Here is a 14,828-nt window from a genome sequence, read left to right on the forward strand (position 1 = left end):
AAAACAAGCGTCAATAAATAAAATGCTTCTCTGATAAAAGATAAAGTTCAGTTTCATTTACAATGAAATATACAATATTATTTCTCAAAACACTCATGTCTCAAAGGCTTTCCCCGACACTGTTGGATGTGCAGACTCAAATTAACAATCCAAAAGTTTTCTCGGATAGAAAGTACAATCCCACCGCTGCCACCAAAATTGTAACATAGTCAAGCTGACCTTTTGAGACCGGGCAGGGTTTTAAAGAAACAATAAACACGTTCGTGGATGACAAATGACAATATATTAAACACTGGTACTAATGATATGAAAAGCATATAAAATGAATATAAAAACACATATGAAATATACTTTGACTACTATGTCACATTCAAGTAGTCAAAAAGTTCTAGCAACTCCATATAAACTTCATGTATACAAATATCTCTAGCAAACTTTCATATAAACAAATGCTTATTGCAAACCTATATAATCAACTACTGGTTGCAAACATTTATGTAGTCAGACACTACTGTTACAATTCACATGTAGTCAAACCACTACTTGTTATTATGCTTTACTTGTAGTCAATACACTACTTGTTATTGTGCTTTACTTGTAGTCAATACACTACTTGTTATTGTGCTTCACTTGTAGTCAATACACTACTTGATTGGAAAATACAGGTTGACACGGCCTTCTCTCTGGCACGGTCACTTTCCCCTCCGCACTTGTACCCGTACGTTGGCACTGAATTGGTGGGTTATACTAGTAATGGTACACCAGATGTCATGGTATCCACAAGCCCATCCGGCTGCTCATAACCGGTGAGCTGAACATGAAAAATAAACACACCTTTCCAATAGTCTAATTTAATTGGAATGGGTCTTGTTGCAACTACTTTAAGAATATACGATAGGTACGAAGTATGACATAGGAATGCTATGCAATAAAAATAAATATACGTAATGCTATGACATTAGTACATACATAATATGTTTTCGAAATTAGTCGTGATAGCGACTAGATGAAATTAACTCGCTACCACATTGCCTAGGTTATATCTTAATAAACTGAATTGCAAATACGATAAACGATGTGACCACATAATACAACAATGAACGTGCTTTTACGAAACTGAATAATTATTGTAAATAATAAAAAGAGTTGACTTAAAACATTCGACTCACCCAACTGTTTGGCTCTAACTAAATTACAATGGCACCTGCCCGACAGCTGAATATGTTTAGAGCTTCCCTCTATATTGGCTGTGCCCTTCAATATCTCTACCTGTTATATATAGTAGTGCGCAATAATATATTATTTCGCACGTGCTGCGCAAGCAATAGAAGCGTCACGCGATACGACGCAAAATTACATTTACAGAAATATTACGGCGCGTGAAACAAGACAACCTGATTATATGAAAAGTATGGAAGACTAAATGAGCCATATCGGGCATTTTGTAACAACGGTATACAGTCATTGTCATGGTATACCATCATTGTCACGGTATACTGTCATTGTCACGGTATACAGTCATTGTCACGGTATACTGTCATTGTCACTGTATACAGTTATTGTCACGGTATACTGTCATTGTCACAGTATACTGTCATTGTCACTGTATACAGTCACTGTCACGGTATACAGTTATTGTCACGGTATACTGTCATTGTCACGGTATACAGTTATTGTGACAGTATACTGTCATTGTCACTGTATACAGTCATTGTCACTTTACTGATAATAGCAATAACCAGTTATATCTTTTATATCTAAATGTTAATAATCATATACTTTGCTGAAATATTAGTTGTTGTTGTTGTTGTTGTTGTGGGGTTTAATGCCATTTTTCAGCACACGGTAGGCTATGCATGGCAGCCAATATTAATGGTGGTGGAAGAACCTGGGAAAACCCTGGGAAGAACCACCGACCCACAAGAAGCTACTGGCAGTGATCCATAACGACGAGTGCTTTAGACCACTTGGCCAATCAGGGCCCCAAAGTATTAGTCAAGTGGGCTATTCATACAGTTTTCATATAAACACTGGTCCCATAAACACAGAAAATCTACCTCATGAAAATAGGAGATGGGAATTACCAACTATTCTGTTTGAAAACCCTGGAGATATCACTGCTTTCCTTGAAATATTTTTTCACATTTCCTAAAGCATAAACAAAATCATTATCTGCAAAATAGACTGACTGTTACAACATGATTAATTCTTGTATATCTACCATACAAAATCAAAATTTATGAGAACTCTGCAAATCCAGGATATGAATTCCTAATACCTTCTAGCAGTTCCACCTTCTGTTTGATGATGAGCTGGTCAATTTGAGTCAGGTATGCCAGGCCCTGGGGTAGTGGCGCCCCACTCATGGGCTTTACTGAAAAAAAATAGACAGGTACATTTCAGTAAACTAATTATTCTTTATTTACTCAAAGGAAGGAAGGAAGAAAGGATACCGTACTTAGCTGTATACAAATTGGATTCAACTGCACAGGCTCAGTTCTGCCATTGCATAATGTGCCTGCAGATCTGGGTCTATGCAGTTGGTTAGATTAATTAATAGAAATAGCAGTGCAGGCCATAATCTACCAGCACCTGACGTGACTGCAGATCTGTGTTATGCAGTTGGTTAGATTAATTAATAGAAATAGCAACACAGGCCATAATCTACCAGCACCTGATGTGACTGCAGATCTGGGTCAATGCTGTCTGCAATTAGACCTGACTTACAAGTGTGTATATGCAGTAACTAATCAAATAATTAATCAGTTCACTCTATGAGAGATAGTCTTTTATATACTGCAAATATTTACAAATTTTTACAAGTTTAATGTATCCATACAAAATATAACTGCACATACAGACTAGTATTTATTCTGTACCTCATTAATGATCCCTTCAGACATCAAAAACTAAATATAAACAAATTAAATAATCTATTATTATGAACATTTACATTATATGGTATTTACACTAAAAATTCTTTAAGCAGCTATCTTTTGCAGGTAAGAAAATTATTTCTCCTTAAGCAATTATTTCTGGCAGGTAAATTATTTCTCCTTAAGGACCTATCTTTGGGAGTAAGAAAATTATCACTCCTTAAACAGCTATCTCTGGCAGGTAAGAAAATAATCACCCCTTAAGAAGCTACCTCTGGCAGGTAAGAAAATTATCTCTCTTTATACAGCCATCTCTGGCAGGTAAGAAAAGTATCTGTCTTTATATAGCTATCTCTGGCAGGTAAGAATATTATCTCTCTTTAAGCAGCTATCTCTTGCAGGTAATAAAATGATCTATCTTTAAGCAGCTATCTCTTGCAGGTAAGAAAATTATCCCTCTTTAAGCAGCTATCTCTGGCAGATAAGAAAATAGCCATCTATTGCAAGTATTTGCAAAGCAAAGGTTAGCTTGTAAAATTGTATGATACAAGTGACCTTGAAACAGCAGCCATTTCATACAGGTGATGGTGACATATAAACAACTTTCTGAATAAGTGAGACTATTTATTCATTGATTTTACAACAAACAAATCTCAAACAGAGTCAAACTGTCCTTGGAAACAAAAATCATTGTCAGCACACATCAGGGATAATTCTAAACACCAAAAGCTTGGGGTCACCATCCAAAGAATTGGGATTTTTGGGTGGATATTCTGGTGAATTTTAGCACATAGGTTTATGGTTTCTAACCTCTTATCCCTCAATCACATGTACAGTTCTGTTGCAATTTATTTTCAGATGTCGCTTTCCATAGTAGATTTTTAAAAGTAAATTAAATATTATAAGGGATTGTGTAAACCAAAATTAATAAGTTTTATTCCTGTTTTATCAAGAAATTGTCTTTTATAAATAGTTGCTGTTGTTATGGTCTTTGAGATAAAACAGCTTTTTGCAACAAATCTGTAACATGAAACAAGGTTATGTTTATTCATGTAACACAAATTAAGATTGAACTGTAATAATTTGGGAAAAAATCAAATCTGTGTTTCTGATCAGCTGACTGTTTCACACTAGCACTTTTTCCTCCTATGGTAAACCAAAAAATAATCACATTAAAAATATATGTTTAAAACAAATAGCAAAAACCATCATGATTACCCTAGTTTTAAAATCGGTGCAAAAGAAAACACATAGTTTGGGGGTGGGAGTGTGCCTTATATTATTCAGAGGCATCATTGGAATAAAGGTGCCCTATCATTAAATAGCACATTTAGTTAGTTTTATACAGAATTAAACCCATGTTCTGTTTTACAACACCAGAATAAAGGTCACAATTTCTTGGTAATGGCATAACATGATAAAGCTTCACAGATTGTCAATGCAATTAATAATCTTTCTATTTTCAACCTCTTGCTGCAGCCAAAGATGTAAGTATAAAACATGGTACAGATTCAAAGATATTTAATGGACTGTACTATCTTTTTCCTTTCAATCTTTTGCTCTATACAAAGATATAACATGTAACATTGTACAGATTCAAAGATATTTAATGGACTGTACTATCTTTTTCCTTTCAATATTTTGCTCTATACAAAGATATAACATGTAACATTGTACAGATTCAAAGATATTTAATGGACTACTATCTTTTTCCTTTCAATCTTTTGCTCTATACAAAGATATAACATGTAACATTGTACAGATTCAAAGATATTTAATGGACTGTACTATCTTTTTCCTTTCAATCTTTTGCTCTATACAAAGATATAACATGTAACATTGTACAGATTCAAAGATATTCAATGGACTGTATTATCTTTTTCCTTTCAATCTTTTGCTCTATACAAAGATATAACTACACAAGTAACATTGTACAAATTCAACGATATTCAAATAATCAGACAACCTAGGTATGCATCAAATGATAATGACATAATAAACAGAACTTACAATTCATTGGCTGGTTGGTGACAGTCGCCATTTTCAAACTTCAACGTTAAGACCTGCATAATAACAAAGAATTTTAGAAGAAATTTTAATTACTGCATCTAACTTAGGTTAAATACAAGAAGTTTTGAGATCCAAGGGAGATTCTTAAAATACACAACTGTACTGATGTTTGATGCCTCAACACTGGCATATGCAATTTGGAATTGGCCTAACTGGAATGTGATGGAAGCGCAGAAAGCTGAAATCGAATTAAATTGAAGTATGTTTCTTTAATGAAATGAAAAAAATTATACTAATATTGAAGAAGTGTTTAGATACCTTTGTTTCATGCAAGATACATATCATCCTTTTAATAGATCAAGTCTAACTAAAGCAATATGCTATAATTTATTGAAAAGCGGTGATATGGGCTACCGAGTGTTGAGTTATTCTTACAAATTTGGATTCTCAATCTTGTCAGTTGATCAGGAACATGCTACACAAAACCATTATTTAAGCAGTGACCCAAAAACATAAAATATCAGGGTTGATGTTTTAAATTTAAGTCAAGATATACAACCGCTCTGATATAAATAATACAATTACATTTATCAAAGAAACAACTTGTAAATGTATTAAATCTTTATTTGAAATAATAATAATGATTAGGCATTATGTTTATATAACCCAGGGACATATTTATTTCATTATAGGGTGGTATGATTGGTTTCACCATGGCAATTTGAAATTTCATGTTTGCTTACTATTTTTAGAACTCGCTCTGCATTGCTAACTTCATGAGTAAATATCTCAGGTAATTCTAAATAACAACCCATAAATTGCATATGCTTATACCTTGTGACTTAATTCAGTTTAATATACAATGTTCATAACTAATCTATTTATACTGTATTAATTCAGTTTAATATACACTGTTCATATCTAATCTATTTATACTGTATTAATTCAGTTAAAATACATTGTTAGTTTCACAACTGTTTATACTGTATTAATTCAGTTTAATATACAATGTTCATATCTAATCTATTTATACTGTATTAATTCAGTTAAAATACATTGTTAATTTCACGACTGTTTATACTGTATTAGTTCAGTTTAATATACATTGTTTATGTCTAATCTATTTATACTGTATTAATCCAGTTTAATATACATTGTTAATATGACATCTGTTTATACTGTATTAATTCAGTTCATTTTTACTAGTAATAATATTAGTACCCTTACTCCTATCTCAACCACAACAAATCAAGTTGAGGCTACGACATCGTAGCTATGCTCATACCAACTGCCACGAGTTGTTTGTGCAGTACATATTAAATTTGCCATATAGTCAACTGTACAAGGACTTATTAATTGTACATTATGAAAATAGTAATCACAATGTGAGATGCAAATGGTGAATACTGTAACCTGATGACATACTTACTTACACATTTGTGTCAAACTGCAAACAACATAGATCCCAATCAGCCGTTGCATAATATGTCTGCATATCAGCGTATATGGTGATTGTTCTCCTTACAAATTGCACATGAACTGATACCCATGCTGAATGATGATTTTACAAATCATAGGGCTAATTAAATTATCAAAACTACTTACCCAACAGGAAATTTTACTAGCCTCGGGTTAGCGGACTACACTTATTTACTGGCTACTAAATTTGATTGTTTACCAATTTCTCTTTAATGTGGCCTTATTACAGGCCCGGCCCTAGGGCAAGGCGAACGAGGCAACCGCCCTGGGCCCCATGCTCATCGCTTGTTGAGTTGGGCCCCGCACATCCTAGGCCGGGCCTGTCTTATTAAAAGAAACGTATTCATTAGAAAATGTGGCTTTTAAAAATCCCGGGGTGTAATACGTAAAGAGTAGTTTCCCCTGAAGAAAACTATGCAATAATCAGACAGATATCAGCATCTGGTAAAAGTGAGTTCATGTGGTACTCAGTTCAAGTGTTTCATGCCATAATAATACGGGAATTGTTAATTAAAATATTCGTGAGAAATTCGGCTTGATAATTAAAAAGTTCCTTTATTCTAACTATACGGTAATATAATGGCACAATCTGCTTTAAATCCATGCTATACTGTCCTTCACGTCGGACAGTGGAGATCTAATTTTGGTCAGATTGTGTAATGACAAAAAAAAAAAAAAAAAATGGTAGCGCCCGGTAAAATTGATTTCATCACTTGATCAATTAAAATGTTTACTACGCATCCAATTTTTAAAAGGATATTGTACTGTACCATTGCATTTTTTTTACCTGTGTAAATGATACATTAAATGTCTATTGTTAAGCATTTCAGTACAGCTTTTTTTAGACACTTACCACTGTCAATAATCATCAGCTTCAAATTATGGGGAAATAGAAACTCATTAACTATATGGTATGTTCGTAAATAATAAATAAAGCTGCGTTCTAGATTATCATAATGCAAACTTACCGTACTAAAAGCTGAAGTGATAATGCACGAAGATTAGCAGGGTTTGCGCGTCATAAAAGCCATCGTGCAACACATCTTTTTCACTCCAAACTCGAATTGTTGATAATGCCTAAATCGGGATTGGAAAATTACCTACCACATTATTTTACGTCAACAGCCGGGTCTTGCGCTGTTTCATGGTCACAACTGCCATATGACATACTTCTAAAGTTTCAGGCTAACGTCACGACTCGGTGTTTTGATGGATACCCGTAGCAACGCTATAACAACATCAAAACAAGTCCACGAAGGTAGTACATGTAGTGCTATCTTTACTAGAATACCTGGATAACTTGGCCAGGAGAGTTACTGTTGTTGTTGTTGTAGGGTTTAACACCATTTTTCACAACAAGATTGGCTATACATGGCGGCCAGTATAACTGGTGGACGAAGAACCCTGGAAAACCCTAAAGAACAACCGACCCACGAGAAGCTACTAGGAGGCTTTCTCACGTGCCCACGGCCAGGAGAGTTAGCCGCCCAGTTAAGTAAACACTCCAAAACAGGAATTATTGGTCTTTACGATTTAGATGCTAACAAACAATAAAACACACCAGAACGAACTGAAAACACCGAAACGCACTTCAATTATATTGTATATGCCTCAATGTTTCATTGGATGTGTATGTATAATTCATAGCTTTGATAATTTTATATTAATTAGATATAACAGAGTATATGGATTTAGAATGAGTGACGATACAAAAAGAATATAAAGTCAATTAGGTGCGGTTGTGCAAAAATATAGATATCAATTTGCATACTTTATTTTATTACACTATTTGTGGGTATAGTATGCTTAACAACTAGATTCAATTTTATCCAGTCCGGATTGATTTAATTAGTTTTAATTAATACTTTTAATATCAATAATAATGACAGCATAAATCAATAAAAAAAAATGAAATACAATTCATCGCAAAATACTTTTGGGTAATTAGGTATAACGATCACATTTAATTAATCCATTTTTATCTGATCCTCTTTGTCCCGATTTGAGGTGCGAAAGCTGCTGGGGGGGGGGGGGGGTCCGAAATTTTTTGAGTTGGTTAAAACTGATTATAATTAAAGCGGATTTTTTTATTTAAAAAATGGATTTTTAAACAAACCTGTATTTTTATATGAATATTTCACAGAATTTCTTCAGAGATGTAGAAATTAGATTCTGGGTATCCATTGTCCCCATTTTGCCGCTGCTGAAAGCTTTTGATCTCTGAAATCACTGAACTTCTGCAAATCATGTGCATTCAAAGATGACGAGTATGATGCAGAGGTGATTTTATGAACCAAGAGGAAGTTTATGTTTTATTTTATTATTCATATTTTTTGTAAATATAAATTTACTATAATGAAGTATGACTTTAAAACTGTCTTGAAAGGCCGTTTGGGTTGAAAACACCGTAATCATGCTTTGGAGAAAAAAAAAATAGGTCACCGTGACGCGAACGACTGAACTGTAGCAAATAGGTGTCAAAAATAAGTTCGAAAAATGAAAGGGACATACAACCAGACATCAAAGTAAGAAATATTGATGGGACATTCTACCGGACATAGAACTATGAAATATCAAAGGGACATAGTACCGGACGCAGACGTATGAGCTATCAAAGGAACATACAAAGAGACATCGAAGTATGAAATATCAATGGGACCTTTTCCGGAACACACCTGCGTATAGTTTAGACAATGGTAAAAGCCATATCTAGCGCTAAATTTTAAATTGGCAACACGACAGAAGGTTGTGCTATTCCACGGGGATTTACAAGTCGACAAACATAGAATTTGGTCCGGAAATATTATATACATATCCCCAAAAGAACCCTTCAGTCAACGATAGCTCAACAACCGCGAGAAATACTGGTAAGTGTATGAAATTTACACCGATGTGTGCAGACAAAATTGTCTGCAGATGTTTGCAGGTTTTAATGAATAGGTGATATCATCTACTAAACTGCCAGTCAATATTAGTATAGGTGTGGAGCTGATTTTATCTGCATAATACAGACAGGCAGTAAAATGCCATGTATTGTACTGAGCGACGACGACGAACAGATAACTGACAAAGAATATGTGCTGCACAGGGCAGACTGTTGTAGGAGTTGACATGACATTTAACCTGTGACATGCCTGTGACTCTGGCTACTATTAAACAACTTTCTGTAAATGGACAGCATACAGGACAATCACCACTTTGTCCCTATGACAACTGACACTTTTCTCCTCAACAATATATTACCCCGATGAAAACATCGTTTTTAAAGTTGTAAAGTATATCCCTAATAAAAAGTTCGTGGGACAAAATATTCCAGCCGAATCTTCCCAGCTGAACGCAGCATTGAGCCAAATCGACGCGGGTCAAAAAAGATTTCGGGCCGAAATGACTTTGGGCCATTTTTAGTGATGGAGCGAGAGAAAGTATACTAAGAAGAAAAAACAATAGAAAATCTGTTGAATCGGCTACAATTCTAAATCATATTTGATACCAACAAGGCACATAAAAAAGAAGAGCAACACTACTCACGAATAGAAACAGTGACTGATTTGTCCGCTGTGTTACGTGCCAAGTTCATAGTCATACCCAGAAAGAAAAGAAGAAAAAAAAAAGCCAAGGGAGGTAATCACTATTTCCGAACAGTGAGGTAATCACTATTTCCGAACAGTTCATAGCATCAATACTTTGTGTATGTGCGCATTGGTGTACGTGCGCATTGGTGTGTATGTGTGTGAAAGAGAGAGAGAGAGAGAGAGAGAGAGAGTATCATTATTAGCTTAGTCGATTATCTAATTTTCATTTGTCAAATGTACACAGCTCAAGATACTGATCCCTCGAGACTCACTGGAAATACATAAAAGAAACCACTCTTTTATGAGTCATCATTGAGGATCACACTGTTATGCATGTATGCTTGCATGTATGTATGTATGTATGTATGTATGTGTTCCAATTATCGATTATAATCGATCATCAGTTGGTTGAGCGAACCAATAAGATAATCGATTGCGAAACTCGATAATCGACATTGTGTAAAGGGAGACTACTTTTTAGTTGAATGAAAAACACGAAGGTTGGTAAAACTCGTGTAACTGGTAAGCTAAACAGGGCTTCCAATCCACTCAAGCTGATCTGAATTATTTATTGCCTTCACAACTTACAAATATAAAACCATATTCGTAAGGTGTTAACTTTCATAATTAGGAACATATAGTCATCATTACATGATTAACCTGATAAATTGTTGAGTTAATAAATTTAAACTAATTTTTATGACTTGCTTCAGTTTAAATATAAAATCTTTTTGAAGTGTTTTTTAAAAATGACGAACCAGAGAACCATGTCCTTCTTTACTTTAAATTAGAGACACATCACAGGAATGAATTTTTTTTTTTTTTTTTTTTAAGAGATTGCAGAGTATTTCAGTTACATAAAACTGATCAGCCATAAAAAGCTGCTTTCATTTAACAAACTGGTAGAACAGAAATAACACAACATAATATATATAAAAAAATGTAACATTTGTATCGGGTTAAAGTATACGTCAAAAAAAGAGATTACCACTGTAGATTTATTAACATTATGAACTTTGAGCAAAGATATAACTGTATAACAAACAAAAATTAAATTTGTCCTTAGTAACCGATTCTAATCGATGATCATTTGGTTAAGTGGAACCGATTATCGATTGTGAAATTCTAACCAATTCCCATCACGTATGTATGTATGTATGTATGTATGTATGTATGTATGTATGTATGTACTCAGCAGCGTATTTACCGGGGGTGGGGGTGGACGGGGTGATTGCCCCGTGCGCCAAAAGGTCTTGGGACGCAAAAGCCCCTTTGGGCCATCATCATCGCCCCGCGCGCCATTTACCCTTAGTACGCCACTGTATGTACTGTGTCAGTGTTATTTGAATTTAGAAAATTGTTTTCTACTTGAAAAGGTTACGCCAATAACTCACTACCCGGCAGGTTCAATAGAACACTTTTGGTTCTTTTCGCTACCAATCACGCTTTGCATTGTACATTGCATGCAGTACTGGTAGTAATGTAAAAAGATGACAAATCTATTTTTAGCAAACGTTCAGCTCATTTGAAAAGGTAGCCAAGAATGTAACGAGAGCCTTTTTGGGACATTACAAAAGAATCTCATGTTTCCATGTTTTAGTTTTACGGAATTTTCATCGCGGAATTTACAGTTAGTTTGAGTATGCAACCATACTCAAAAGCACCACTAGCTTTACTAATTATTTGCGCTATAAACATTTTAAAAAATTCAGCCATAACGCAGTTTATTCCATTTTAAAATGCTAAGAAACTATCAACAGTCTCCATTAAAAAAAAAAAATCAAAAAAAAATCACAGTTTAGCTGAAAATTAACTGCGTGAAGAAAACTCTATAAAATAAAAAATAAAATTAAACTAAAATTTTTTTTGTGTGTAAATATACTGTAATCTAACACAGGTAAAAAAAACCCCACAAAATAAAACTTTAAATGATAGACAAATAAAATAAAAAAATAATACTGTGATACAATATCCGCTTTCACTTATCACATATAAAAATAATATCATGCCAAAGATCTCATACGCGTATTGCTCTGCATGAACAGTTTCACACACACGCGCGCGCGCGCGCAGCACGCACACACACACACACAGCCTTGATCCACTTCTGTCATGAACCGCTGCTTGCTGTTGTTGGGGGTTATTTTTTGGGGGAGAGGGAGGTTGTTTGCGCCATTTTCCAGTAAAAGTTAGGCAATACGTGGCGGCTAAAATATTTGATGGAGGGCAAACCCGAAAAAATCTCGGGGAAAAAACATCGACCCACGTGAAGCTACAAGCAAGCTTTCTTACATACCCACACTGACCAACCCTGAGACTTGAACCTACGCCAACAGACGTGAGATGTCGGCGATCTGTAAAAGTGAGCGCCTTAAATCACTCCGCCACCCAAAACATTTTTTGAAAAGTCACTATACCAAAGGACATAAGGATTTTTCATCTTCTAACGATTCACCATCGTCTCTTTTTTCTGGACCTTGCAGATCTGTTTGAAGTTTTTGACGATTTTGTTTGAGCAAGCTTCCTTCTTGCCGTGGCCTCTGATTTCTTTTATCGCATGTTTAAGTTTCTCTTCAGATTTGCTTTTTTTTTCTCCGGCTGGCGTTTCAGTGAATATTGTCCCTTTCTGTTGCTTTCTACCTCTAGTTATCATTTTGTCAGAAGCTTTGGACTGGTGAGATGCCAAACAAAGCTAACGAGTGGGAAGGCTGTGCGTTCATACTGTTTGTATCTACTGGGAGGTTTCCTTCCGGATGAGTTGTCACAGACGTAGAGATAGAAGATTGGATGTTTACAACGCTAGTATCCACATAATACGTTCTGGTGAGATGTGTCATCTGTAGAAACAGAATGCGCAGCGTTCTAGAACTGTTTTCTTCTTGACATGCAGTGATGCTTTGAGATATCAAGGCGGTGTTTTGAGCCAATCTGAATAAAATCAGATCTCTACTGTCGTTCATGAAGATCTGGCAGCGACCGCTTAGAAAAATCCAGCCAAACAGTCCGGAACTGCACACGTTTCTCGACAGGATTGTGGAATATTAATTTTGATAGTTTATGCGCATTAACGAGCACTATGCAGATCTCTGCTGATGGTCGGCCGAAGCAGATTTGTTAGTTCAGTCTCTTGAGAAACTGTGAAAGTTCAGTTACCAATATATCCAACTGAAACTCCTTCTCCGTGTTACTTATTTCTAGCGTACCTCACGTCACAGAGTGAAATCTCCAGCTGCTGATTGAACCTTTTTTCCTTCTTTAATAATTGTATACAGTTCTTAAACATAAAATCAGCTGGCATTCTGCTTCTGTCATTTTTCATTTGTATATTGGAGTTATTTCTGGAGAGATGAAGGGCTTGTTCATATTATTTAAAATGAACTGGTTCATGTAAAAAAAATCGTCTATTATTATTATGATCAACTTTATTATATATATATATATATATATATATATATATATATATATATATATATATATATATATATATGAATGTTCCTGTTACTAGTTTATCATTTATATCCCACGGAGTGGGTCGGTGGTTCTTTCCTGGGTTTTCCCGGGTTCTTCCTCCACCATTAATACTGGCCGCCATGTATAGCCTATCGTGTGCTGAAAAATGGCGTTAAACCCTACAACAACAACAACAGTATCCCACGGATATGAAATTATTTATTTCATTTTTTTATGTTGTATATCCAATGTAAATTTTTATTAAAATAGCATGTTGCATTTTGAAGTTTTAAAACGACAACAAAACCGCGTAACGAAGCAGGGCAGATAAAGCAAAGATACGCTGACCCACATACGGTTTGGTCGTAACACTGTTAAAACTTGCTTCCAGCTCTTTTTTCACATACTACTAACTACTAATATTTGTTCGGTCTTAAAGTAAAACCTAACCTTGTTACGACTAGCTAAGGTCAACAATCTCGAATTCATTATCTCGGGACGCATTTGAAACTATGTGCTTATTGGGAGGGAGGTTTTTTTAATTTATTGATCCCATTCCCTTGTTGTATTCTGTACTGTCCAGCATATGTAAATCATAGCCAATATTTATTTTCTTATCATTTGTTTACATTGTTTGATGGCTGTAAATTACACCTTACCTATTTTATTATAGCAAATTCAGGTGCGAATGGATATTTTGAGACCAGGTCCAGTACGATGTTTTGCCAAAGAATGTAATGTGTAGTTGACAAACGATCTTTTAATCTGTGCTACTCTATGAAGTACATGCATTTTACAGTGTCACAGTCAGTCATCTTTGTTTTACACTTTTTGTATTGAATTTGTTAGTGTGGTTTTAGCGGCACTTTTAACACATTACTGGCTATATCGTACAAAGCGAATGGGAGGGGGGAGGGGACAAAGCGCCCTTACCAAGAAAGCACCGACGTAGCTGACTAAAAATGGTGTGGGTTCGTACTGAACTCGTGAACCTAGCGCGGCGCCAGTTTGTATAGTGCAGGCACCTCCAGCTTTCCTTATGAGATATGCGCGAGCGTAGTTGATCAATTATAACAAATTACATAATGACGTTTACGTAAAATTAGTTCGACTTATCATGAAAATAATATACATACCGTCTCTTGAGACGATGCCACTCAAGTGTTCGTACGTGTTTTAATTTTCCCGCGTCACCAAGCTCATTCGGGAGCCACTATTTACTGCTGTTGTCTTACACACTGATTTTAGTGTTTCGGCTTAGATTTGTAATTAAAAGTGGAATAGCATAACTTAACATGCAATATTTATTTTGAATTGCAATATTTTATCCGTAGTTATTACTTATTATGCTTCAAATTCCTGTTACAAATATGCACTATTTTGGCGGAGTGTTACATGGTGTAGTGCAACCAAAGATTATAAATATGGGGGTTGCACAAGC

General features: G+C 35.1%; 1 protein-coding gene across 7 annotated transcripts in view; it reads right to left on the minus strand.

Moving 5' to 3' along the window:
* The window catches only part of LOC149782448 (phospholipid scramblase 1-like), a 76,517-nt gene that overhangs the window by 42,339 nt on the left and 19,350 nt on the right, over window positions 1–14,828 (minus strand). For 3 of the 7 annotated variants that reach the window (XM_089933864.1, XM_089933869.1, XM_089933868.1), the window contains exons 2-3: window positions 4,887–4,939; window positions 2,279–2,374 (exon numbers count right to left, since the gene is read on the minus strand). In XM_089933864.1, the coding sequence (XP_089789990.1) occupies window positions 2,279–2,374; window positions 4,887–4,917 (127 nt within the window). In that variant the 5' untranslated portion in view covers window positions 4,918–4,939. The other 4 variants (XM_089933866.1, XM_089933870.1, XM_089933865.1 and 1 more) reach the window with 4 other exon arrangements.

Source organism: Sinohyriopsis cumingii, chromosome 15 (assembly GCF_028554795.1).
Source record: "Sinohyriopsis cumingii isolate HCF-2022 chromosome 15, ASM2855479v2, whole genome shotgun sequence".
Lineage (NCBI taxonomy): Eukaryota > Metazoa > Mollusca > Bivalvia > Unionida > Unionidae > Sinohyriopsis > Sinohyriopsis cumingii.